The 26,427-nt window shown below is 40.0% G+C and overlaps 1 protein-coding gene across 3 annotated transcripts; it reads left to right on the top strand.

Annotated features, from left to right (window-relative positions):
* The first annotated feature begins 1,558 nt into the window (after positions 1-1,558).
* Positions 1,559-26,051, top strand: trmt9b (tRNA methyltransferase 9B). 3 transcript variants are annotated; one of them, XM_048263947.1, is made up of 5 exons: positions 1,559-1,625; positions 13,520-13,591; positions 14,646-14,846; positions 15,030-15,203; positions 24,869-26,051. In XM_048263947.1, exons 3-5 carry the CDS (start codon positions 14,693-14,695, stop codon positions 25,819-25,821), a joined length of 1,281 nt encoding a protein of 426 aa, XP_048119904.1. In that variant the 5' UTR covers positions 1,559-1,625; positions 13,520-13,591; positions 14,646-14,692; the 3' UTR covers positions 25,822-26,051. The 3 variants fall into 3 exon arrangements, with proteins under 3 accessions (XP_048119904.1, XP_048119905.1, XP_048119903.1); XM_048263948.1 differs by lacking the exon at positions 1,559-1,625 and adding an exon at positions 1,636-1,828 and having other exon boundaries at positions 14,619-14,846; XM_048263946.1 differs by lacking the exon at positions 1,559-1,625 and adding an exon at positions 1,636-1,828.
* The last annotated feature ends 376 nt before the right edge of the window (positions 26,052-26,427 follow it).

The raw sequence follows: 26,427 nt of genomic DNA on the forward strand, positions 1-26,427 counted from the left end.
AGACCTGTTTGGAGACTGCTCGTTCAATGCCTTTGGATAGGAAAGGCAGTAGTGAGACAGGGCGGTAGTTCTCGACTTGAGCAGGGTTGAGAGAAGCTTTTTAAAGTAACGGTGTTACCGGGCCATTTTGAACGCTGTTGGAAATGTGCCGGAGGTTAGCGAGGCATTGATCACATGTGTGATAGCTGGAGCCGATGGTCGGGCTGATGGACTGAAGTAGGCTCAGAGGGTATAGGGTCCAGCGAAAGCATGTGGTAGGACGGCTGCATGTCAGGAGTCTGGACACTTCACTCGAGAGAGCGTGAATGCTGAAAAAGATGTTCCAGCAGTCCCTAGAGGTTTGAAGGAGTGCGGTATCTGAGTCAGATGCGTTGAGTGGGCATGTAGAGAATTGACTGCTGATTGCCGCCACTTTGTTTGTAAAAAAAATGAGGCGAGGGTATCTGCAGTAAGGCTGGATGGAGGAGGAGGCAGCTGAGGGTTGAGTAGCTGCATTTGAAGGTTGAGAAAAGTTTTCGAGTGTCTGTAGCGCTGTTGATTTTGTCATTGTAGAAAGCAGTCTTAGCAGCAGTGATGCTGGCTGAGAAGGAGGTCAGGAGTGTCTGGTAGTTTTTGAGGTCGTCAGCTAGTTTGGATTTGTGCCATTTCCTCTCCGCGGCTCTGAGTTTGGTGCGCTGTGATCGGAGGGTATCATTTAGCCATGGATGAGAATGTTTGGATCGAGCTGGCCTTGTGGTAAGAGGGCACAGCTCGTCTAGACACGAGGTCAGTGTGGAGCAGAGCGAGTCAGTGGCTTCATTAACCTCCAGCGAGGAGAAGGTGTTGAGTGGAGGTAGACCGGAGGCAACCACAGAGGAGAAGTGCGTTGGAGACAGGTTCCGGATGTTGCGGCGGAACGTGACCATCGGCTGAGGAGCCGGAGGCTGTTCTGTCAGGCTGACGTTGAACTGGATGAAGAAGTATCCATATCCACATATATGCAGCTTGAACATATTCCAGTATATTCCATACTGAACATATTCCAGTATATTCCAGTTAAATCTATGTTAAATAAGTATACTATGTTAAATAGATATATTTCCATGTATTTATATTTCCATGTATTTATATTTCAAAATATGAGTAAATATTCAATATTGGCCACTTTCTTATATTTTCTGCAATTAAATATATTCAGCATGGGCTTTCATGCAAGATATCCATTTTGGGTTCCACATTAAATAAATACATTCTTGTACTAGTTTTTACAAGTGTTTAAATATATTGTAGCTATTTAAGCCAATATAAGCTGGAGGCAGCTGCATGTGAATATATTTTTCCCCTTGATTTTTCTATATGGGTGAATAAAAAAAGAAATAAATAAACCAACCATAGTGATAGACTTATACAACTTAACAGAATCGTTATTAGATGCAGATCTGCACGAATTATTAAGATATAATGTAAAAAGACTAGTGTAGCCTAATACACTCTTTGAAGACCCCAAAACTGAAGGAATAATATTGCAGACGGTAGGCGATAGGGAAACTGTGTGGTCATGTGATCCAGTTCGACCAATAGAGGGGGTGGATGCTGCGCTGCCGAGAAGGAGAGTGATTTGTGCTCCGTGCACATTCAGTTCCCTGGTTAGTGCTTATAGATGTGATTAGGCTATATGTGTTTGACGGCTGTTGGCAGCTCTTTTTGGTTAAGTACGTTAGCACCATGGGTGTCTTGGTAATAGCGTTGTTGTTTGGGATTTTCAGAGTATATACTATTTAAAGCTGGAAGTCTAGCTAACGTTAACATTTGGCTACCAATGGATGTCATTCAAGGGATCAGAGTTCAGGTGAAAGGAAACTTTTCTTTCGGCTAATGTGTCATTTAGTAAACGACAAGGGTTAAATATGTCGTCCCTACTGTATCCAATGTGTCATAACATCGACTAGGCTAACGGGTTGATTAACGTTAACGTTGATTTACGAGAGTCACAAAACACTGATGCAATAATTCATTTTTCCCGACCGTGCCCTCACCTGATACGGTTTCTGCGATAGAGGTGACTGTAATTGTCGACTATAGCCTAGCGCTATGTTGGTGACCATTTTTTTTTTTTTTGGGGGGGGGGGTTTAAGCCTTCCTCCCTTAAATCAAGCTTCTTTCGGTGTCCATCCATACTCTGGAGGGCACTGTAAGCTGCAAGGCTAAACGATGCGAATAAATGTAGACAAACGTAAGCTACGGTAAACGTAGACAAACGTTAACGTTTTTTGTTATTTCGTTCGTATTTGGGCCGGTGTTGTGTGCCGTCTGGTTTTCCACCTACTGGTTTCGTTGCGCGTGCTTGCGTTGCTCACCACTGCTGCAGGAGTTGAGACATTCACAAACAAGTGGTTTTAGACGGATTTGAGGTTGCATTTCATATATATATGGATTCGATCCTGCAATAAGTTGCCAAGGGTCTTATCCCACTGCTACCCCAAACCTTCTAGCCTAGTTATGATTTCCATCTATCAATTAATTACTTAAGCAGCACCGTGGAAACATGTTGTTTTGAATTATGCTTCACACTGGATTGACAATTGTTGCAGCCCAAGGTTGTTTTAGATCACTTGTCTCAGATTGGCTACCTCAGGACATGTTATTAATTGATGGTAGGATAGATATCAGCATGATTTACCGGGGAGGGATGAGTTAGCTCAGTGAGTAAAGGGACATGCAGGGGCCTGTACTACGAAGGGAGCTTAACCTACACAGATGTAACCCAGGGTTACTTTGTTAAACCAGGGTTGACAAAACCTGGTTATCTTAAGTGGTGTTAATCGGTACTACGACGCTGATTATGAAGTTGATTTGTTGAGCCGGGGTTAACCTGTGCGCGTTCACATATAAGGGGCGGGTTGCAGCGCAAGTCACCACTTTCAATGATGACGCGATCACCTTATTTTACGGATGAAGAATGCACAATTATTATGACAAGTTATGAGGAATTAAAACCCACTCTACGACAAAAATCAAATACGTCGGTAGTGAGCAAAGCAAGGCTGTTGGCAACGTATTACAGATCGGGTAGCCTAAATGCCTAAAAGTAAAGTTTTATTCCCACATGTTCTTCAAATATGTGTTACAGAGGATTAGTAGCTTGCGGAATGTCTGAAATGAGTTGAAATAATTAAATAGCCTAATTTGAGTTCATAGAAAGGCCTACAGATGCAACCCAATTCAGAAGTGGGCATATAGATTACAGTAATAAGGATAATTGTAGCCCCCATTGACTGATTTAGTGTATGCCTAATCCTGTGATGATTTCAGATGCAACACCATTGCCAAACGCACATGGCAGCAGGTGAAAATGAAACACAAAAACATTATTCAGAATAGTAGGTTTATTTAGTTATAGCTTGCATTAATATTTCTTAATTATGAAAACATGTAGGCCTAGCTTATAGCCTTCACTTGGCCTCTGTTTTACAGCTAAAAAGAAACAGGTGTCTTCGAACACTACAGTAGGAGGAAAGGCACCAGAGTGTTTTACAGTAGCAGATCAGTTGGCCATCGCAAATAATAGTGGAAGGCCGATTATGGAGGGGGTTGAGGGAGGCATTCGGTCGGATTCTGGTGCTGTGGAAATGTGTAGCCTTTATGTGCAGGGTACAGTAATATGACATTCAATTTAACAAGTTTGTTAAAATGGTGATTTTTATTTATTAGGCCTACTGTAGGCTATGTCCGATTTATTTTAGGCTATTCTTGCTCAGATGTTCAGCATACTGTAGGCCTATGTCCGGGATTTATTTTCGACAGTATTCTTTCCGATTTATTTTAGGCTATTCTTGCTCAGATGTTCAGCATACTGTAGGCCTATGTCCGATTTATTTTAGGCTATTCTTGCTCAGATGTTCAGCATACTGTAGGCCTATGTCCGATTTATTTTAGGCTATTCTTGCTCAGATGTTCAGCATACTGTAGGCCTATGTCCGATTTATTTTAGGCTATTCTTGCTCAGATGTTCAGCATACTGTAGGCCTATGTCCGATTTATTTTAGGCTATTCTTGCTCAGATGTTCAGCATACTGTAGGCCTATGTCCGATTTATTTTAGGCTATTCTTGCTCAGATGTTCAGCATACTGTAGGCCTATGTCCGATTTATTTTAGGCTATTCTTGCTCAGATGTTCAGCATACTGTAGGCCTATGTCCGATTTATTTTCGGACATAGGCCTACTGTAGGCTATGTCCGATTTATTTTAGGCTATTCTTGCTCAGATGTTCAGCATACTGTAGGCCTATGTCCGATTTATTTTAGGCTATTCTTGCTCAGATGTTCAGCATACTGTAGGCCTATGTCCGATTTATTTTAGGCTATTCTTGCTCAGATGTTCAGCATACTGTAGGCCTATGTCCGATTTATTTTAGGCTATTCTTGCTCAGATGTTCAGCATACTGTAGGCCTATGTCCATTTATTTTAGGCTATTCTTGCTCAGATGTTCAGCATGCACGCAGGCCTATGTCGACATTTATTTTCGACAGTATTCTTGCTCAGATGTTCAGCATACTGTAGGCCTATGTCCGATTTATTTTAGGCTATTCTTGCTCAGATGTTCAGCATACTGTAGGCCTATGTCCGATTTATTTTAGGCTATTCTTGCTCAGATGTTCAGCATACTGTAGGCCTATGTCCGATTTATTTTAGGCTATTCTTGCTCAGATGTTCAGCATACTGTAGGCCTATGTCCGATTTATTTTAGGCTATTCTTGCTCAGATGTTCAGCATACTGTAGGCCTATGTCCGATTTATTTTAGGCTATTCTTGCTCAGATGTTCAGCATACTGTAGGCCTATGTCCGATTTATTTTAGGCTATTCTTGCTCAGATGTTCAGCATACTGTAGGCCTATGTCCGATTTATTTTAGGCTATTCTTGCTCAGATGTTCAGCATACTGTAGGCCTATGTCCGATTTATTTTAGGCTATTCTTGCTCAGATGTTCAGCATACTGTAGGCCTATGTCCGATTTATTTTAGGCTATTCTTGCTCAGATGTTCAGCATACTGTAGGCCTATGTCCGATTTATTTTAGGCTATTCTTGCTCAGATGTTCAGCATACTGTAGGCCTATGTCCGATTTATTTTAGGCTATTCTTGCTCAGATGTTCAGCATACTGTAGGCCTATGTCCGATTTATTTTAGGCTATTCTTGCTCAGATGTTCAGCATACTGTAGGCCTATGTCCGATTTATTTTAGGCTATTCTTGCTCAGATGTTCAGCATACTGTAGGCCTATGTCCGATTTATTTTAGCTCAGTGTTCATATCAGTTTGGAAAGTCCTGTCAGAATACCCTAATTTTAACAAAAAACAATTTGAGCAACCTTAAATTGAGTATACGCATTATTCCATGACTGGTAATAAAACACACTTTTTCATCTACTTTTATACATTTTCAAAAAAAAAATTCTTGATTATTTTAAAGGGTTGCTGATAACACATCATTTGCATATTTGCATGTCTGAAACATTGGGCTTGAAAAATTTGGGCTTAAATGGTTGCTAATTTGCAAAAATATGTATTTTCTACATGTCTTTTGTCCAAGTGGCTGTAATGTAGCCTAGTGCTCGTGGTGTATATGAAAAGCAACTTCAAATCCATCTAAAACTTGTTTGTGAATGTCTGACAATTCCTGCTGCTGTAGGCTAGTCTAAAGCGTTCATTATACCAGTGGTTCTCAAACTTTTTCTGTCATCCCCCACTTTGGAGGTGGGGAATTTTCAGCCCCACCTGACCATATCAACCCAGCAAAATGGTAACATTATAATTTATATATTTTTTCACATTTTGATTCAACGTTAGATTTCCCTCAGTACGCTGGATCATATGTTATTTGAATTGTCGGTCTGTTTATGACTTATGTTGTGCGTGGCTATTTTGTTTTGAATATACGATCTTCCTTGTCAAAAAAGAAAGGCATTATTAAAGATGGGGACAAAAAACAAATATCTCCCTGTTCATCACACCCCACCTGTCATGTCTCTATTCTCCACTAGTGGGGCCCGCCCCACACTGAGAACCACTTCATTATACCAAAGATTATACATAGGCGGAGCAAGATACTTCGTCGTAGTTCATGTCTATGGGCGCGAAATGGGGATTGATTCCTGTCTGCATAAAGAGGCGTGTCGTTGACGTATTGATGACGTTCCACCTGTCAGACAGCTAGCAACTAGCCAACAACAGCTTTCCTAACTATAGAACCCCCCCCCTGTGCGATCCAGGTTCCCGGAAGTGCATCCTGATGAAGTGTCTTGCTCTGCCAATGTATAATCTTTGATCATACTCGCCATTCCTGACCTGTCGCGCGACAGTGTGACATCACAGGAGTGCCGTAACTATTTATAGTCCCGTTCATGGTAGACTTAAAACCAGCTACGACATGACCAAGAAATTGTACATGCTCATATTGAGGCCAAAAGTTAATGGGGCATCAACCTAGTTTATTTGCGATTTGACGGAAAAGTACCACACTACCCAACATCCTAACATGTAAAAGCTTGTAAAAGCAGAGCCTTTGATTGGTAGAGATCGCCTTTGCCATGGAAATGTTTATGCCACTGTTCCCGCGCCTGTCATCTCATTACTCAAAATGGATACCAAGGCTGTCAGAACCGATGTGTGGCCGTCCGATAAAAACTGTTTTCTCATCTTGAAAGTTGAATTTACTCATTGGAAACGGTAGGAAACGGTCATCTTCTTGTTAACATCAAAATAGAAGCATGTTAAACTATCGTTAGGCTGCAAATGTTCGAAATGTGTACGTTTGAAAAGACTCATGGGATAGTAGTTCCTTCACTCGGAATTTCAAATATGTACACAGCTTTGTACCTTTTTTGGATTTTCTGTTCGTTTTTTTACTCAAAATGATATATTGTATGATTATGTGTCACGTCGTAGCTGGTTAGCCTAAGGCATGGTCTAAAAGTCTTTATATACGGATTTTTCCAGACGTCGATTGGAGAAATTAATGGGGAAACTTACTTATGGAAACTAAGCTCTCTCGGAGGAGGGGCGGGACTGTTGAGGTCTATACTCGCACGTGGTGGTCACGACGCTAGATAGATAGATAGCCTTTATTGTCATTGTACAGTTGCACTAGGTGACGCTGTTGTGAAAAGGCTATCGCCACCAACAGTACTTTACACCGTAGAAGAAGAAATGTGAGCAGTTCGCTGTCAGTAGCATTTGCGTCAATGGCAGTAGCGACTAAACTAGCCTCTGTGATGATACTTCAGACTTTGGTTGCTGCTATTCACAACTAGGGGACATTACCATCTAAGCTTAGTTTCCATGGTGTATGTAGCTGGCTGGCGCAGAGAGATGAGTTTGTGTAATTTCCTAAAGTGGAAACAGATGTTCTTCAGGTCTTAGCAGATATCCTTTGGTTGAAAATACATTTCTTTGTTACCTTTTGCTGGATTATTGCCATGTCCCTGGGTAGGGCTGGGATAAACGATTATTTTTTAAACGATTAATCTAGCGATTATTTTTTTTGATGCATCGATTAATCTAACGATTCATTTTTTCAGTCTGATTCGATTTCGATTAGATTCGATTATCTCCCCATTAATTGACTAATAACAATTTATACATGTTGATTTACATATCTGAATGAAGAAACATGAATTCCTTAACATTGCAATATACACTGCGTTACAAATTATTATGCAAGTTACATTTTTCAGTACAGTATTAAAAATAATAATTTGGAACAGTGCATTTTGAGTTTTTTTAAATAAAAACTCAAAATGCACTGTTCCAAATTATTATGCACAACAGAGTTTCAAGACATTTTATAGGTTGTAAAGAACTAAAAATGGTCATATAAATTAAATCAATCAAAAACATCTTAACAGGCCAAGTTACATGTTAACATAGGACCCCTTCATTGATATCACCATCACAATTCTTGCAGCCATTGAACTTGAGTTCTTGGAGAGTTTCTGCTTTAATTTGTCAGAATAGCCATCCAGAGCTGCTGCTTTGATGTGAACTGCCTCCCACCCTCATAGATCTTTTGCTTGATGATGCTCCAAAGGTTCTCAATAGGGTTGAGGTCAGGGGAAGATGGGGGCCACACCATGAGTTTCCCTCCTTTTATGCCCATAGCAGTCAATGACCCAGATGTATTCTTTGCAGCATGAGATGGTGCATTGTCATACATAAAGATGATTTTGCTGTGGAAAGCACAGTTCTTCTTTTTGTACCACGGAAGAAAGTGGTCAGTCAGAAATTCTACATACTTTACCGAGGTCATTTTCACACCGTCAGGGACCCTAAAGGGGCCTACCAGCTCTCTCCCCATGATTCCGGCCCAAAACATGACACCTCCTTGCTGATGTTTCAGCCTTGTTGGGACTCCATCCATCTGGACCATCTAGGGTTGCACGGCACTCATCCGTAAACAAAACTGTTTGAAACTTAGTCTTCATGTATTCCTGAGCCCACTGCAACTGTTTCTGCTTAGGGGTGGCACACTTGCACTTCTTGAGGATACTAAACCTTGAGGTTCGCAGGACTCCAGAGGCACCAGCGGCTTCAAATACCTGTTTGCTGCTTTGCAATGGCATTTTAGCAGCTGCTCTCTTAATCCTATGAATTTGTCTGGCTGAACACGACAACAACACCACAAATTTCTTCACAGTACGATGATGTGAATGTTTTCATACCTTGTCCAAGGTAGTGCACAATTTCACACTTTTCAGCAGCAGAGAGATCAATTTTCTTTCCCATATTGCTTGAAACCTGTGGCATGCTTAGTAATGTGGAACATCCTTCTTAAGTAAGCTTAGTTTTCCTTTGATTGGGCTCCCATGGCAAACTAATTATCACAGGTGTCTGAGATTGATTTCAATGATCCAAAGAGCCCTGAGACACAATACCATCCATGAGTTTAATTGAAAAACAAAAACATAAATGTTTATGACACTTAAATCCAATTTGCATAATAATTTAGAACACGGTGTATGTTTATTGCTCTTAAAAATTCCAAAATAAAAGACTATACAAGTGCAAAGTAATGCATTCAATAAAGTTCAGTAGTGTATAGGGCTAATTGAGTGCCTGTCACTTTAAGACGCTCGTGAGGCGGTGAGGGAACCCTTGCAATTGTAACACTAACACAGTTAAAATCCTGCTGATGTGTGGATGCAATTCATAACGTAGTTAGTTCAAATAACGGTCCGTACTTCTCCTTGGGACAAGCACTTTTAAGTCTTGGAAAACACTTTTCCATTTACATCGAACATTCAGTGTCAGAGTCAATAAAATGAGCCCTGCATGAGTAACGTAATCGTGAATATTTTGTTAAATGCACACAGAGGAGGGGCAGCGGGCTTGTTACGAGAGAGAGCGAGTGGGGCAAGAAAAGGCTGCGTGTGTGAAAATGGTGCATTCATGGCACTTCGGAATGACAAGGACCGCCCTCGTGGCTACTTTGTTTCTCCCACAGCAAGTGTTCATGTGCTTTGCCGTTGGAATGTGTGACAAACACGGATGCCACAACAAAGGTTAAAACATACACTCACTAATCCTAAATAAACAACTGTATTTGCTTAAAATATAGTGTAAGACGCTTATAAGATATGCAGCTTTCAAGTGACAAAAATGGCAAATTCCCAAGTTCACATTAAAACTGTTGGACATGAAAGGCCAATTTACAAACGAACTACAATGTGACGACAAAAGTGATGATGAGCCCCTAACTGGGCAACTCTGTTAGCCTAGTTTCGGACCTCTGACTCACACATTACGTGACGTGAATGACGCGGAATGATGATGTTTTCACTGGGAAAAATGTTTTTCCAAAGCCCATGAACGGCTCAATTAAAGGATTTTATGTTATCTTTACTTTAAATAGTACAACATAGACGTGTGATGGCCGGTTTTGATCTCATCGCGCCCAGCCACAGATTAATCAATCTATGGGAAACACTGAAGGTGTAAAATTAAAAATATTTAGCGGCACGCGTTATGCTTGACTAATCGACATGCATATTTTGCGTCGACATATTTTTTGCGTCGACGTCATCGATTACGACGTCGCATTGTCCCAGCCCTATCCCTGGGTCCTAGTTCTTTCCTGTTGTAACTCTCGCTGGTAACTTTGTTAACCTATCTGTAACAAATCAGTCCTCAGAACTTGCTATTCAAACTTCATCACTACAGTCATTTTATTGAAATTACTCAGTTTATTTAAGATGTGGGCTAGGCTGTATAAAAAACGCAACCAGACGTGACCACACACAACACTGAAAAAATCCTCCTGTGCAGGGGCTGCCTGCCCGAGGCTGACATCATTTTGATGTCACACTATTGTGCGAGGTCGGGAATGGCGAGTATAATGAATAGTGATGATGATGCAAAATGTGGTTTCAATCCAATATCAATTAAATATAGGGCCAGTATTGCCGATATCGATACCAATATTGATATTTGTTACTGAAACCACCTTATACTTGTATGTAGGGGAGAACGGTGTGTCATGATTTATGACGTGAATAAAACATCAATATGCTAAATTTGAATACATTTCCATGACCACTAATGATTTTGTGATTTCCACTGTTAATAATTTACAAACATTTGAACAACGAAACATTGCAAAGTGGGTATGTGAAAGGAATGGTGTTTGCACGACTGTAGGCTAGTCCTCGGTGAAACAAGAGCAACTCATTGTGAATGTAGATCTATTGGAGGTGAACTGAAATTAAAGTATCGATCCGATACCAATACCAATACCAATGTTGGTATCGATACTATCAATCTAATAACCCCTAATAATGAACGCTTAAGGACACCAGTAGGTGGAGAAACCAGAAGGCACAGCAGCTTAATGGGAAGGAAATATAGGCATAGTAGTGCAGGTTTTTGCTTTAAGCTATTTAAGATATTTTAACTAGGGCTGTCAAAATATCATGTTCATTTTGATTAATTAATTACAGAAATAATAACACGTTAAAAAATAACGCTGAATCACATTTTGTAGAGACCTTTTACCAAGTGCAGTTCTGGCTTCAGTGACTGAAGGAGGCAGACGAGAAAGTGCTGCTTGGTCCAGTGAATGGAACATGTATCCTATGTTCATGAAAATGCCCAGATGGAACTGTTGAGAGTAAAGAGCATGTTCTCTGCTATTTCTGCAGTAAGGAATTTCCTCAAGTCAATCACCTCAATGCAAAGCAACCCGGATGTAGGCTACGAGTTAAATTGCCTTGTCAAAATTAACTTTGAAAATGTATTGTTTAGGCTACATATGACTGACTAACTAACTGACGAACTCCCTTAAATCGACTGCATTACCTCAGAATTAGGGTAAGCTTACTCCACATGTCAACAATGGGTGGAAACTTCAGTCATTGCATTTACCATGCTGAAAAAAAACATCTCGCCAGAATCGTGAAACATTAGGCCTACCTTTATGGTATAAAATTCTCGCCAAAAGTTTTCTGTACCTGTACCAAAGTTTTGTGCTTGTAAGAATATTTTGTGCTCGTAAAAATTATTTGTGTACATGTAAAAATAATTTGTATCTGTAAAAATATTTTGTGCATGTAAAAATGGTTTGTACATCTTCAAATCCGTTTTTGTCACTGTGTAGAAAAAAGTTTTGTGAATTTGCGATCCATTAATACGATTTTTGCACGGACGATTTTTGCACGGACAGATTTTCCATTTGCAAGTGTGCATCTGTTTTCTACAGACATGAAACAGATCTACGGGTACGAAACAAATTTACAAGTACAAAACTTTTTTACAAATTTTCCCAAAACAGCCAATCACAGCACTGCTTACTGAACGGTCAGTCAGCCGATCAGCTCGCTTCTTAGCCATCAGCAGTATCTTTGACGTTAGCTTAGCCCAGCCAATACTTGTTTCACCTCTTCTTCTTCTTCTTCTTTTTTAAGTGTTTCACCTCTTCTGACTGTGGTGTTTACATGGATGTACCCAGAGCGGTATGTCCAACGTTTCAGAATTAAAGAAGCGAGCTGATCGGCTGACTGGCCGTTCAGTAAGCAGTGCTGTGATTGGCTGTTTTGGGAAAATTTGTAAAAAAGTTTTGTACTTGTAAATTCGTTTCGCACCCGTAGATCTGTTTCATGTCTGTAGAAATCAGATGCGCACTTGCAAATGGAAAATCCGTCCGTGCAAAAATCGTTCGCAAATTCACAAAACTTTTTTCTACACAGTGACAAAACGGATTTGAAGATGTACAAACCATTTTTACATGCACAAAATATTTTTACAGATACAAATTATTTTTACATGTACACAAATAATTTTTACAAGCACAAAATATTCTTACAAGCACAAAACTTTGGTACAGGTACAGAAAACTTTTGGCGAGAATTTTATACCATATACCTTATCAGTAGATAGGTCTATAGCTTTTTGGAGATGGTTTCTGCCTGTTGTTAGTCTTTCACCTCCACAACAAAAGTGTTGTTATACCAGGGGAACAAGCCATGAGTAGTAGGGTATAGGGCAAAGTAAAATATAGATATTACGACTATGTGGAGCGATAGAGTTGCCAAAAATACCTGAAACGAATTGCTTTAAAGTCTAATGGTGGTTTGGCTTTTCATTGATTCACTAATCTGCCCAATTGAAATGTTTTTTTAAAAATGCGTTCATAGCAAAACTGGATGCATGCGATTACTTTACATTAATTAATCAGAGAGTATGTAATTAATTAGATACATTTTTTAATCGCTTGACAGCCCTATTTATAACTAAAATGGCATCGGTCGGTTCAGCCTCCCTGTCCTTATTAATGGATGGTTTAATGGTTGTGTGATTGCATGTTTAGGTTTTGGTGAATAATGTTCAATCAGATGCTTAACGGTAGTGTTTATTAACATGCTTAAGTCGTGTACGGAATCAAGCAAATTACTTGGGGACCGGTTTTTCTTAGTTCATAGATCAAGTTAGTCACTCACTGCACAAATATTATTTCTACGTTAATGATGTTGTCATTATAGATTCATATTTTACATCAATGTCATTGATCATGTGTGTTTACATTGGTGTGGTTGGAGGATGGTGACCATTCAGATTCAGATTCAAGATCTTGTCACATATTGTCAATATCATTTGGTTGACTGTACTTCCTACAATTATTACATAATGTCTGTTTTTGCAATTCAGTGAGAATTCAAGTAGAGCATGTTCTAGACCTAGAAGGAGTAAAAGTGCAAGCTAGGTTATTGTGTGTTTTGTAGGGATGTTCTGTTTACCCACATTTTAACCTTGAATATTGGGATTGTCATATATGGAATGTAAGAATGTATCCCTATGGCAGGGAGGAATGAGCTTGTTAGTACATTCCTGTTTGCCTTTCAGTGTAGTGCTTGGTTTAGAATGGGGTGGTATTTAGAGAGAAAGCATACAGATCATATTTGTGATGACACTGTAGGAGGCAGTCATATTTTTCTGTGTCTCTCTCTTAATGTGACTGACAGGCTCTGCCTATCATTTGCCTTTTGCCCCACAGGTTCACACGGAGCATCCAGGCTATCACAGCTGGCAGATCAGGTTCAACATAGCCATGTGAAGTGTGTCACAGGTATTTTGTGTACATTGATTTGAAAGGAAGCAAGTCAATGTGGTTGTGGTGATGATTAGATGTAATTCTGTAACAACCAAATGAATGTGTAATTTTCATGTAATTCTGAACATGATACCTAAACTTACTGGAAAACTGGGAAGAGGAACTGGTCTAACAACAACCTTGGGTTTATTTGTGGATGATAATGAGTGTACATTTTCATTTGGGACCAAAGTGGCATGCATTGAGTAAGGCCAGAATATGCATTTACAACTAAATAGCATATATCATAGCCTTTTGGGGCAACTTAGCAATGTCAAAAGAATTTTGGACATAGGACCTCATTTTGAAGTTAGCAAGTGTGATATTTATCAGTGGAGACCGTTATCAACATGTTTCCTTCTAGTTGCAGAGTTCGCAAGTCATCAGTATGTGTTAGCCTGCCACTAAAAACAGTCTTGCCCACTCCACAGTACACCCGAGGCAAATAAATTATAACGCCAGACTATCAATGTAAATGTCTGTGTTGATAGTTTTATTTCTAACATTATTCTATTCTTGCATTTGCAATAATATTCCACATTGTGGCTTAATGCAAATTCATACATATTTTTACTTGATTTAAGGATTTTAACACAATTATTCCAATTAGCTCCTCAGAATGTTCACTATGTGATTTTGTGCTCTGGGCAGGGAACCTAGTAAGTATATCAAGAATAGCCTTTGTCACCAAATATATTGCTGAAACAGTTAACAAGCTAGCTATCACAGTGTTGCCCTTAAATGAGAAATCCAGCTACAGCGCTCCACTCTGGGGGCATGTACATGGGCATGTACATTTTATTTTCATACCAACAGTACTCAGTGACCTTGAGAAACAGAGATCTATATGAAAACTCGCCGGATTTCTTCTTTAAGGAATAAAGCATGAAGCCCTAAAGGTTGTTCTTGAGTGTTTGACAGTCTGACCTAAAAAAAATGTTGTGTTCCATCAGCATAGATTGTCTTTGGGCTAGTGTTATCGATGTGATGTCTTATTGTGTAGCTATCTCACTCTTGTTTTTCTACACAGATGTGGTTGTTCAGGGCTGATTTGTGAAAGTGGCAGGAGAGAGCGTGATGGAAGACGCAGCCTGTCAGCTTGAGAGAGACCATGTGCACAATGTTTATGAGAAGATTGCACCTTACTTCAATGACAGTCGTTACAAAGCCTGGCCTAGAGTGCGTCAGTTTCTTCTGGAACTGGAGCCAGGTAGTATTGTGGCTGATGTGGGTAAGTCAGTTCTCTCCATTTTCAACCAAATTTTGTCTGAAGCCTTCTTGTTAAAAATGTTGGGCACAAGACATTCCCAGTTTCATGTTTGAGGAGGTGGGATTGGGGGTGCCCATTAAAATGAAACAAAATGCATCAGAAATACAGTGTAATCAAAACCCACATTTTACCTCCCCCTGTTAGGCTGTGGTAATGGCAAGTATCTCCACATTAATGAAAATGTCTTCAAGCTGGGGTGTGACGTATGCCGCCCACTTGTGGAATCTGCCTGGAACCAAGGATATGAGGTTCAGCTCTGCGATAGCTTGCGCCTTCCCTACCGTGATGGCTGTTTTGATGCCATTCTTTCCATAGCAGGTATCATTCTCTTTAAGAATGCTGCACTCTGCCTCATACTCAAATCCTTCATTCACATTCATCAGTCACATGTTTAAAATGTTTCATGAAAATTTCATGTTGTATTCAAAAAGCAGGCTCAAGAAAACTTTCCAGCTTAGATGTGAATATGGCATACACACACCTAACATCATATACAATGCCCACACAGCATGCACATACAACATTCCACACACATACAATACAACAAAGCACACACCATGTAGAGACATACACATGCAACATACTATGCATACATACCTCATGGAGCCAATTTGCATTCGTAAAGAACAATAAATAATGCCTGATGGATAAGCAATAAATAAATAAGTGTTTTTTTTTATATAAAAAATAAAACAGTCCTGAGTTCAATTGATGCAGGCACAAAACTTGACATAGCTCTCTTAGGGCCCTATTTTACACCCGGCGCAACGCGGCTTGTTCTTATCTCACACCCAATTCAGTGATTCATTTTTCGCGCGCCACTTTAATTAAACATTGCGCCCAGGGGTGTGTCAATTGTCAAACGAAACAAATGTGGTCTGGTGCTTGATCCGAAAATCACTGTCTTACACCCTCTAAAAATGATTACGCCCCTGACCAAGAAACACCTGGTCTAAAGCGAAAGGCACATAGAAAACACTGCTGAAAACGCACTGTCACGAGATGTAAGCAGCTCTTAGCAACAAGTCCCAAACAACTCGTCTGCAGGATAAATATCCATAGCGAAAAGTGCATATAAAGCACTGCTGAAAACGCACTGTCAGTTTAACAATAAACAGCAATGCTAATCCGAGGTACCTGTCTAGTTTTATTCAATAAATATATTGTTTTTATAGATGTTAGTGTCATGCGCTATCAAGAGCTTCCATGTACTATGCATGTTTGTCAACATTACAGGTACCCTACAATTTTTGCACAACTTGGTGGAAAGGTGTAGCACAGGCTAAGAAAAATCCATTCACTTCTGGAGCTGGTCCTACTCAGAGGAAACTTAAAAGTATTTCCTATATTGTAGCCTATTAGCTCGCAACAACAGCGAAAATTAAACTTGGAGACTACGGGCTGTATTTTGCACACTGGCGCATGGCGTAAAACTCGTTTTTCACCCGGCGCAAAGTTAATTCCTTATTTTGCACGTTTAATTTTTAAACAATGCGCCCAGGGGTGTGGCAATTAACAACTTAGGGAGTGGCTTAGCGCATTGTCTAAGAATCGCTATTGTACACCTGGTCAGAGGTCTATGGCAAGTTGTTTATATGTTATTTTAAGAGCGCATTGTCAACGGTCATATTGGCGGGTGCACCTATCATCCATGAACGCACACCAGCGCACGTCCAAGCAAAACATTACAAATTGCACGATTACAATAGGAAACATAATTAGAATAAAGATATAACGCAATACTGTACATCTCATAATGAGTAGTTATTCACCATCAGTTGCAAATTGGTAATGACATTTAAAAGTGATTAGGGGAGAGGCGAGAGACACGTATGGAGCACAGCTGAAGATGCACTGTCGTGAGATTTAAGAAACTCCTCTGCAGGATAAATGCTGTTTTATTCAGTCTTTTGAGTGATATTAGGGTAAGTGTTACTTTTTCCAGCCTATGTTTTCGATGGTAACCCATTGTCAGTCAATAGTGAAAGTAACTGCATAGAACTGTATTGTCGTTGACTGACACCATGGTGAAGTTAGTTTCACTTTGCCAATGAGTTCAAATAATAGAGGAGTGCAAATGCGTGAAGGTTATGCTAGGTTTTAGTAAAGCATGGTTTAGTGAAATTCCATACGGTCTCGCAAGCAGCCTCCTTCAAATGCACCGTTGAATGTCAAAATACCGATGCATTTTTTTGACATTGCCTTTGCGCCGTTAAAGGGAATGACAGATGTCATTCTCATTGGTTTAAATGATGTTACGCCCCAAACACACCCATGACTGATGTAAAAACCTAGGAACACCTTGTTGCGCCATGCGTTCAACGTTTGATAACGAAAACCCTCCCAATGTGGACTGGACACATCCTACTAAATTTGAATAAGCTTCTGACGAAGGACGATGCGCTTTTGACTGTCATGATAGGGCCCTACATTAGCGAATAGAGAAAATTAAACTCTCCACGGAGACTGCATTAGATGCGTACTCAATCGCGATTCAATGCAGGTTAAAAGCAGCGACTGGTACAGTACTGATAAAGGTAAATGGGATTAAAGCAATTTTGCAAATGTGGGGACTAAGGATGTAATGAGAACCGATACTTGTGATACCTTTAGATTCTAAAATGAAAAAACACAGACTATGGCCATATTTTTGTAGCACCGCAAGCATCGGTGCTGCGACTTTTCCCGAGTGTTCCAGTCGATGCTTAAATTTAGAAGTAGTAGGTCATAAATAAGTGGAGGTACACATGGCATAACAAAACCATCTATTATTTAAAATGAGCTTTTTGTTTCTCGCTTCTCTTACCGGGACGGTAGTCCCAATGTTGCAAGGTTGGTTTTCTGCCTGGGGACGCTAGGGGGAGAGGGGAAAGTCACCATTTTCACCGGAACAGGTCATTTAACCATCCAAGTTATTTCTAAACGGGTTTATTAAGTTGATATAGTCGCCAAGTTCCCTTTAATTTCTGTCAGAAACCAATAGGCTAAGTGTTTTCTCCATTGTCGACTCCATTGTGAACTATGTTCAAGCAGTGACAAGTGGTTTATTGCATGGAGTAACGTGACGTGAGTTAGACAGAAGATGGGCCTGTCTTTAGTAGCCTATTCCTGAATCCTGTCCCTCTCAAATCAGGTTAGATGGTGTGATTAACAACTACAATAAAGAAAAATAAATCTAAGTCTAAGGTATGAGCTACACCAGGCGCGTAACTGAAGCGTTCCGTTCGCGACGCGTAAAATCCATTTTAGATGAATGTGTAGCTGGTGTAGCTACTTCCATTGATAATAATGGAAGCTAATGTTGCAGCAGACGCAACGCAAACGGAACGCTTCAGTTACGCGCCTGGTGTAGCTCAGCCCTAAGTTAAAAAAAAATAGCCAAAGAGCCATTGTGTTGTGTTGTCAAGATTTTTGAAAGATTGTAGTCTTTTAACTAATGCCTCCCAAGAATCTTTCCCAAATCCTGTCAAAGTTGTTTGGTGTAACAAGGCAATTATATGTAATATGTGTTCTACTGTATGTATGTGTGTGTCAACAGTATGTGCTGTTTGAAGTTGCGCTGCTTGCTGTAAAAGGGAATGACAGATGTAATTCTCATTGGTTTAAAGGATCTTACGCCCAAAACACACCCATGACTGATAAAGAAACATAAGAACAACCCTTTTATGCCCAGCGTTTCATCACAAAATCATGCCATCTAAACTTTGTACCTCTGACAAATAGGGCCCAGTAATGGCAATGTAGTGAGTGTGTGATGTCCAAGGCTATTTGTGTTCCATTTAGTGTAGCCCGTCTGTTGTACTGTACATGCTGATAAATGATTCCTGCTCCAATCCAATTATTTTACAATTATTTTATTGGTAAAGTTTTGTTTAATGAGTTGCAAGGAAAATAGGATAGTGCCCCAAGCCAGGCTGAGATATTGAAAGTAACTAGAAAAGCATTTCCTGAAGGAAATACAGATCTGCAGAGACCACATCCTTGATGGCCACCTTCTTGTTGTCCCATAGAAGGGGTTCAGCTCATCAGGCAAGGAGGTGTCAGTAATGGGGGGTGCCCCCCATGCTGCCTCTTTTCAGGTTAGCCCTGAATGAGCTATAGACCTGAGCATCACCTGATCTGAATGCAATGTCTTGTACTTTCAGCAGGAGTCTGACCTCACTGTTCAACCATGGCTTCTGATTAAGGAAAGTGGTAATCTGTTTAAGGGTGGTGACACTGTTGATGTTGGAGTTTATACAGGTCAGAATGGAGAAAGCATATGAATCAATGTCCGTGTGGGAGTCATGGGTGGCCTGAGTTGCAAACACGTTGCATTCATGTTTTTCTATTGTGTTAATTTTCAGCTTTTTCATTTAAATTGTTGGTAGAAATTTGAAATGAATGGCCCCAGCCGAGGCGCGACTGGCCTGCACCGTACGCCGGCGCCCCGGGTTCGATTCCCGCCCCGTGGTTCTTTCCCACACCAACTCTCTCTCCCACTTTCCTGTCTCATTCAAGGCATAAAAAAGAAATTTGAAATGAAGCAAAAATAAAAAAAGATGGCACAACATGATTAGAAAGATTATTTATTTATTAATTAATTAATTATTTTAAGGCCACATACCGCCTGTGAGCTAAACTGTTACACTTATCTTTAATATCATTGTAATTGGTGATGTGTAGGTCTAATTGAGTGCCTGTCACCTAAAGAATGGAAGCCTTGCTTGCATCTCACGGTTTAGGCTAGTGGTAAAAAGTTGTGCATAGTGCATAAGGATATGTGGATTCAATTAATTTTGTCATTAGTTAAAATAAGTGTTCAAAAACCGTATTCTTAATCTTATTTCATTGAAGACATAAGTGTCATAAGTGTCAGTGATCATTTCTAGATCTATGATCTCTAACTGGATAGTTAGTTAGAATATTCTAATATTCTGCACTACTGCTGAATGAATGTAGGGAAAACACTAGAACTTATGAGATGGGCCGAATCTTTGTCACAACTGGGTGTGGCTTCAGCACACTCAGCAGACCTACCTACAGCATTTGAGAGCGGAGTATACCAGACATTTTTGAAACCTCATTTAGACTTATCAGACATCTGTGGTGTGACAAATTCAGAACCCATGTGTTTTTGGTTTAAAAAGCCCCTGTGGCTCCATCTGGTGGTAGGTGAAGGTGACAGAAGTCCTCAGAAAGCCATGCTCTTATTACCAACCAGTAACATGATGCCTACAACAAACTGTGTGGTGCACAGATAGAGTTCCCTCCGCTACTTTAAACTATCAAAAACATGCTGCTTTGGATGAATATCTAACGTTAGCTTTATTCTAGCCATTTTTTTCACTGAGGAATTTGGAAAATTGCAGTAAGTTGGTAAAGGACATCTGAAATGAGATCTCACTGAAGAAATTGGCACATATGTATTTGTCTGTGGGCACTTTTACTTCAAGTGTTTACTATTTTAACTAGTGCTGTCAGTTAAACGCGTTATTAACGGTGTCAATTTTTTTATCGCGAGATTAACTTTATTTTTGTGTAACAAACTTTGTAGTTTTTTCACATGCTGTTGCAACAACTAGTAACGTTAGAACAACTACAACACCACACTGGATCTAGCTAGACCGTGCTGCATGTACACGCCCCCTTTTAGGGGAAAGGGAGCTGTTTGGATAATGGTAACCTATGCTGCATCAAAGTGGGGAGCGAAAAGGGCTTATACTTACTAAATCTTGAAACAAACGTGAATAAAAGGCACAAAATAAGGTTGGTGTAAGAGTTATCTGTGTGTTTATGGGATTAATGTGACCATTATGTTCCTATTTTCTGCTCTTTCCAGTTTATAGCCTAGCCTACTAACAGGAGTGTCACGAATGTAGGCACAGTCAAACTGCCCGTGGCTGACTAAGTTCGGCAAGCTTAACTTTACATGTCATAACATCAACTAAACATAAGTGACACATTCATTCTATCACTTGTAATATGAACGTAGCCTTTTTCCTACAACTAGGTGAGATAATTGGCTATGCCTGTTATACTGAAGTTCCATAGTTAGCTAGCTAGCAAGCTAACCGTTTTACATGGGATATGGTAAGTCAGGGATGCAAACGGCGCGCCTTTTGGCGGATGCCGCCTTTTTCACGGCTGTCTGGGGGACTTGTGTGAATCGTGCAGATCCGATGAGTTTTTCTTTTTTTTTTTTTTTGGGGGCAGGGGTTGAAGTGTCTGATTATAATTTCATCAAAGTTAATTCTGTATTAAAATGACTAAATAAACACATAGCCTACCGTTACAGTCCATGAAACATAGGAAGTGTAAGGTGTAAGACAACACTAAATCAAAAAGCTGCGCACCATTATCTGACTGCTAAGGGGCTGCACTTCACTGCAAGGATTTAACGTTACATCCATCAGTCCGGGATCCAGTAATTTTGTCATGCCTGGTCTTTTTTGCAAGAAAAGTAAGGTTAACCATATTTGATGTCTTCTAATAAGATAATTTCTACCATTTGCATTGTGTAATGGTTAGCTTGTCCTAATGTGTCATTACAGTCTTTAGAATAATTATGCCAGGTTAGTGTAGCACACTAGCGCTACATTTTACATGACTAGCAAAAATACAGTTGGATTTTTTTTTTTAACCTTGTTTGTTGCGTCAGTCAGTTTAGTAGACTAGTATTCCGGACAGACTAGCAGTATTTTATCCTGTAGCCTAATATTTTAGTAGCAGCCTAACGTTATATCCAACTCTACCCCCTTTCCAATGTGTAGCCTAATGGTAACGTACTTGTGCTAGTTTTAGGCTAGCAGCTTGTTGACGTCTAGTAGCCTAATGAGCCGCTGGTCTAGGCTTTTTCGCAAATGCAACCCGAAGTGACAAGTGACGAACTGACTTATTTTCAATGATACCACCACATAAGGGCGAGAAACTGATGTGTGGGCTTATCCTAACAGACAGACCGCACTACTGTTGATACATTTTAACTGTACATTTTCGTGCAGAAGAACGTTATTTTGGGGCGCATTGAGAAAGGGGGCAGAGTGAAGTGAACTATTTTGCACTCTGTTATGATACTGTCAGGTCTAGGGTAACACTATGGCTAATATATGCAACTTTTCATTTGCAGAATGAGAATTTGATGAGAGTGAGGCACTAACAGTTAAGAAAGTGGATGAGGGTTGTAAAACAAAGTGGAACTGGTCTTGGTTACAGCAGGGATGGATTACTGCGCGGGCCTACCGGGGTCAGGGGGCCCTGAAGCCCAAGCCTTTGCATGGAATCATTGCCTCAATATCAACAAATCAGGATGTAGGCTATGAATATGATTGAATTTAGTATTGGCCATCCCCAAAATGCACCAGAATACAGGAAATCACATCAGAAAAATTAAAAATGTTCTGGGGGAGGACCCCCAAACCCCCCCTCCCACATATACGGCAATAAGTGGGGGGCCCTTAATACATCTGGGCCCAGGGCCCCGAAAGTTCATAATCCGCCCATGGGTTACAGGTTGAAACAGAGATTGAGGTCAAGACAGCCAAACACAAATTCAAAATGTCAGACTTTTAAAAAAAAAAATTTGAAAAAAAGGGACATGCCAAATTTTCCAGCGTTGTCTCAGTATTCTTTACTTTTAAGAATTTCCAAGGAACTGGGACAGTGTATTTTCAAATAAAGAACATTTTTGTGTGAATAGGGTGAGCCCTGGATGGCAGAGGTGGTGGCAAAATGTAATTATATGATATTTCCTGCGGGGGCGTGGGCTTCGATAATCTCACTCCTTTTTGACCATACCTCTGTTTGCATCCCTGGGTAAGTGTAGCTATGTGCTGAATGGGTTGTAATGTACATAGTTTCGACATGAGTAAGTTGCATACACATAATTCTTCATAACTGCCCTGTTAGTAAAATGATTGAATGGCCTGTAAATTAATAACTAGATGTAACATCAAGGTGTGATTAGGCTAGCTGTCTTTGGAATCAATGATATATAATAATGTTAACTTGTTTTCCGCTAAAATGGGGCGTGATGCAGATTAAATGTAGCCTATCTTTATTATGCGCCTTTAGTAGGCTACGTAAAGGCATGCTGCACATACTTGTTTGGGCTTACAAGCCGGCCAAAGAGTAGATTCGTATAATAAACACCAACACAGTTCTGAACTCCCGGTCAGCTGAATGGTGTTTTAAATTGCTGTGGACACCGATGCCGACATGAGTGTGATGCACTCTGCTTTCGACATTCATTTACTGTACATTAGATTTCATTCTTTTCAATACAACCAGCATCACACTTTGCCGCCGTGTAAATCACGATTCAGTTATATTTGGTCAACGCCGCTCCATAAAATCCATTGTTCATCCAGTGTTTGCGTGTTAAAAACTTCGGTGCTGATGTGTGTGGCAAGTGACAGTGCACCATAGACTGTAAGCCTATAAAATGGCAGTGCACTCATGTCGAAAAGTTCCTTATTTTCAACTAAACTCAAACATAATGAATATAGTATTTTATGTTTGTTATGCCCTTTATTAGCTATATTTAATAAAGAATATATTGTGTTGCCTCAGGTCTGCTGCACATCTTTTGAAATTTGATTTGAAATAATCAAATAGACCTACGTCTTAAAGTTCAGTTAATGAAGTAACTTGCTTTGCTTTCATTTGAATCCCAATCAAGATACGCAATAATTGCTTTATATTGTTAATATGGACTCCTGGAAAGTTCAGCAATGCAAAATAATAGAATTTTAATCATGCGATAAAATATGTGATTAATCGTGATTAACTATAGGAATTCAGCGATTAATCGTGATAATAAATTTTAATCGTTTGACAGCACTCATTTTAACTTGATTGAATGAAGTCAAATCCTCACAAAGCAGTTATCTGCCATATGCCATCTGTAGAAGTAAGAGTGAACATGTTGAGTTGTTTGGTATCGTTAGGTAATGGTGAAACAGGGTAACAATTAATACCTTACCCAAGGCATATTGTTTATATGACAAACTCATAACCATCTACTATCTAGTATTTTGGGGAACGCTACAAACACTGAACTGCTATCACTTTCACTAGCATCCGTAATGACTGTTGACATGCTGAGTTGCAGATTAATTGGCTTTTAAGACAAGACATGCCAACTGTGTCTTATAATCCCTGCTCTAGACTACTCTGAAGGCGATGGACCATACCTGTCAACACTCCCGTTTTTCCCGGGTTTCTCCCGTATTTCAAGGTCATCTCCCAGCACCCTCCCGTTTTGTTATTTCTCCCGGAAAACTCCCGTAATTTGCATGGCCATCAAACTTCATTTTAAAATCATTGATCCATTCAGGTTGCCAGATTGTGTATGAAATACACGATCACTTAGTTTCACATACACGATCACTTAGTTTCAATCTCAACCGTTTTGTCATGGGCTAAAACCTGGCAACCCAAAACCCAAATAAGGAAGCTGGTGCCGACTGCGCAGCCTGAGTCTCGTCGTAAGCAAGCGACGAGACATATACATATACAATTTTAATAAAAAACTACTGCATATACCCCACCATAAACTACAAATGACAAACAATTGTTCAAAGCAAATCATGACTGTGGTCTAGTTTGGTAGCAACAGACAAATTGGATGAGGGGGGAGGGGAGTATAGTGCAGATATATCAGGCCTACTCTGGCATTACCAGTATTATTAGTTTATACATTGTGCAGTAGGCCTAAGCCTCTATGCTTATGAATGACCTCACTAATGAGCTCCATTACTTTTGACATCAGATCCTGCTTATGTTTGCTGCCCATCAGCAGCTGGATAAAGTTCAGTGATGGAATTTAAGGAGAAAATCGATTATAATAAAAAACTTGATTTTCATTTTAAAATCGATTTTTTTGCCCAGCCCTATGTACTGTAGGCCTATTTTTTTATACATACCTTATCATGAATCATGCTGTTGTCATAATCATGGATTATGTCTAATGCTAGACCATTTGTTTGTTTCTTTTCCTGTAGTCATTCATCACTTTTCCACCAAAGAGAGGCGTATTCGCGCAATAAAGGAGATGGCTCGTACACTACGGATGGGAGGACGCATGATGATCTACGTGTGGGCCATGGAGCAGAAGAGACGGAAGTTTGAAAAGCAGGACATCTTTGTACCCTGGAACCCCAACCTGCCATCCTGTCCTAATTGTGACCAAATCAGTAGCAGATGCAGAGCTCAGGGAGAGGGTTTGGAATGTGGTAGCCATAACAGTGATTGGTGTGAAAAGCACAGGAAAGTGAAGAGCACATCCTCCATGTTGGATGAAGAAGAGTCTCCCGTTTCCACCCAACCTCGAACACAGAGATTATGGTTTTTCTCCAGGTCTTTAGACTCAGTATTGGACTTCAGAAGCCTCACTGTTTCTCAATCCAATTCACGAGAACTCAATGCAGAATGCCCCCCAAATGAAGAGAGGGATGGTGATGGTGCCAGGTCTGTCTCTTGGAGCAGGGGAGGAAACTTCATAAGGCAGGTTTCTAGTCTCTTCTCTTCAAGGAGCAGTCTAGAGGAAGACATCTTTGGCTCTGTTACAGATCTCTGTGCAGACCAAAGGTCAACAGAAAAGAATAATGATGGTTCTGCTATGACACAATCTGTCTCCTTAGTCCAAGAGTGTTCATCCATGCCACTACCTGACCTAGTGTCTTACCAAAAAGATATGCAGTTTGAGGAAGGGGAGGGAAGTTGCCACAAGAGGCAAGAGAACAGAGATCCCTTGCAGAAACTAGAAGACAGTACAAGGTGTGTGGAAACCTATTGTAAGTCAGAGGGAGGAGAGAAGTTAATGCGGTACTACCATGTCTTCAGACATGGGGAACTGACTGAGCTAATTGAAAATAATGTTGAGGAGCTTCACATTCTGCAGACCTTCTTAGATCATGCAAACTGGTGTGTGGTTGCAGAAAAGGTGAAAGCTTAAAAAAGAAAAATTTTAAAATGTTTTAGTGATGACAATTCCAGATGTGGATTTTTTAGTGTTTCATTCTGGCTACTACTTGGAAGGATGAAAAATGAACTGTTTTAAGACTTAAAGGTGCCATGTGTAATGTCCGCCAAAAAATCAATTCATACTCCACATTCCATAAAAAATGGGGGCAGTATACATCCAGAAAGTAAGATGGTCTACCCTAGAGTAACAACCGGGAAACGTGTCTTGCAGTTTGGCTGGCGGTTATGTTGCCCGCATACTGCCTCCCATGACCAAAACTGGTATTATGACACCTGTCGGGCTAGTAATTTAGCATGCTAATTCAGGTTGATATATCTGCAGCACTATACCTTGTCATTTTTTTAATGACATCATTGCCCTTATTTCTTCTCATTCTTTTGATGCGTGTAGCTCATTTTTTGGATATTTTTACCTCAATTCTTACACACAGAGAAGTCTTTAAAAGCTGATTCCATCAAACCTTTGAGCTTGTTATTGTCTAGCTAACACTGTCCTTTGTTCTGCCTGCCTCATAACTGATATAGCACATATTAAATGTTCAGCACAAACACCAGATATTTTAATGTTAATATCACT

This window comes from Alosa alosa, chromosome 15, assembly GCF_017589495.1.
Source record: "Alosa alosa isolate M-15738 ecotype Scorff River chromosome 15, AALO_Geno_1.1, whole genome shotgun sequence".
Taxonomy (NCBI): Eukaryota; Metazoa; Chordata; class Actinopteri; order Clupeiformes; family Clupeidae; genus Alosa; species Alosa alosa.

What these genes read in the sequence shown, in the direction of transcription:
- trmt9b (XM_048263947.1), top strand. Translation starts at nt 14,693, where the DNA reads ATGGAAGACGCAGCCTGTCAGCTTGAGAGAGACCATGTGCACAATGTT. An exon ending in TAGTATTGTGGCTGATGTGG is followed by an intron (nt 14,847 to 15,029) that starts GTAAGTCAGTTC and finishes TCCCCCTGTTAG; the next exon opens with GCTGTGGTAATGGCAAGTAT. An exon ending in TGCCATTCTTTCCATAGCAG is followed by an intron (nt 15,204 to 24,868) that starts GTATCATTCTCT and finishes CTTTTCCTGTAG; the next exon opens with TCATTCATCACTTTTCCACC.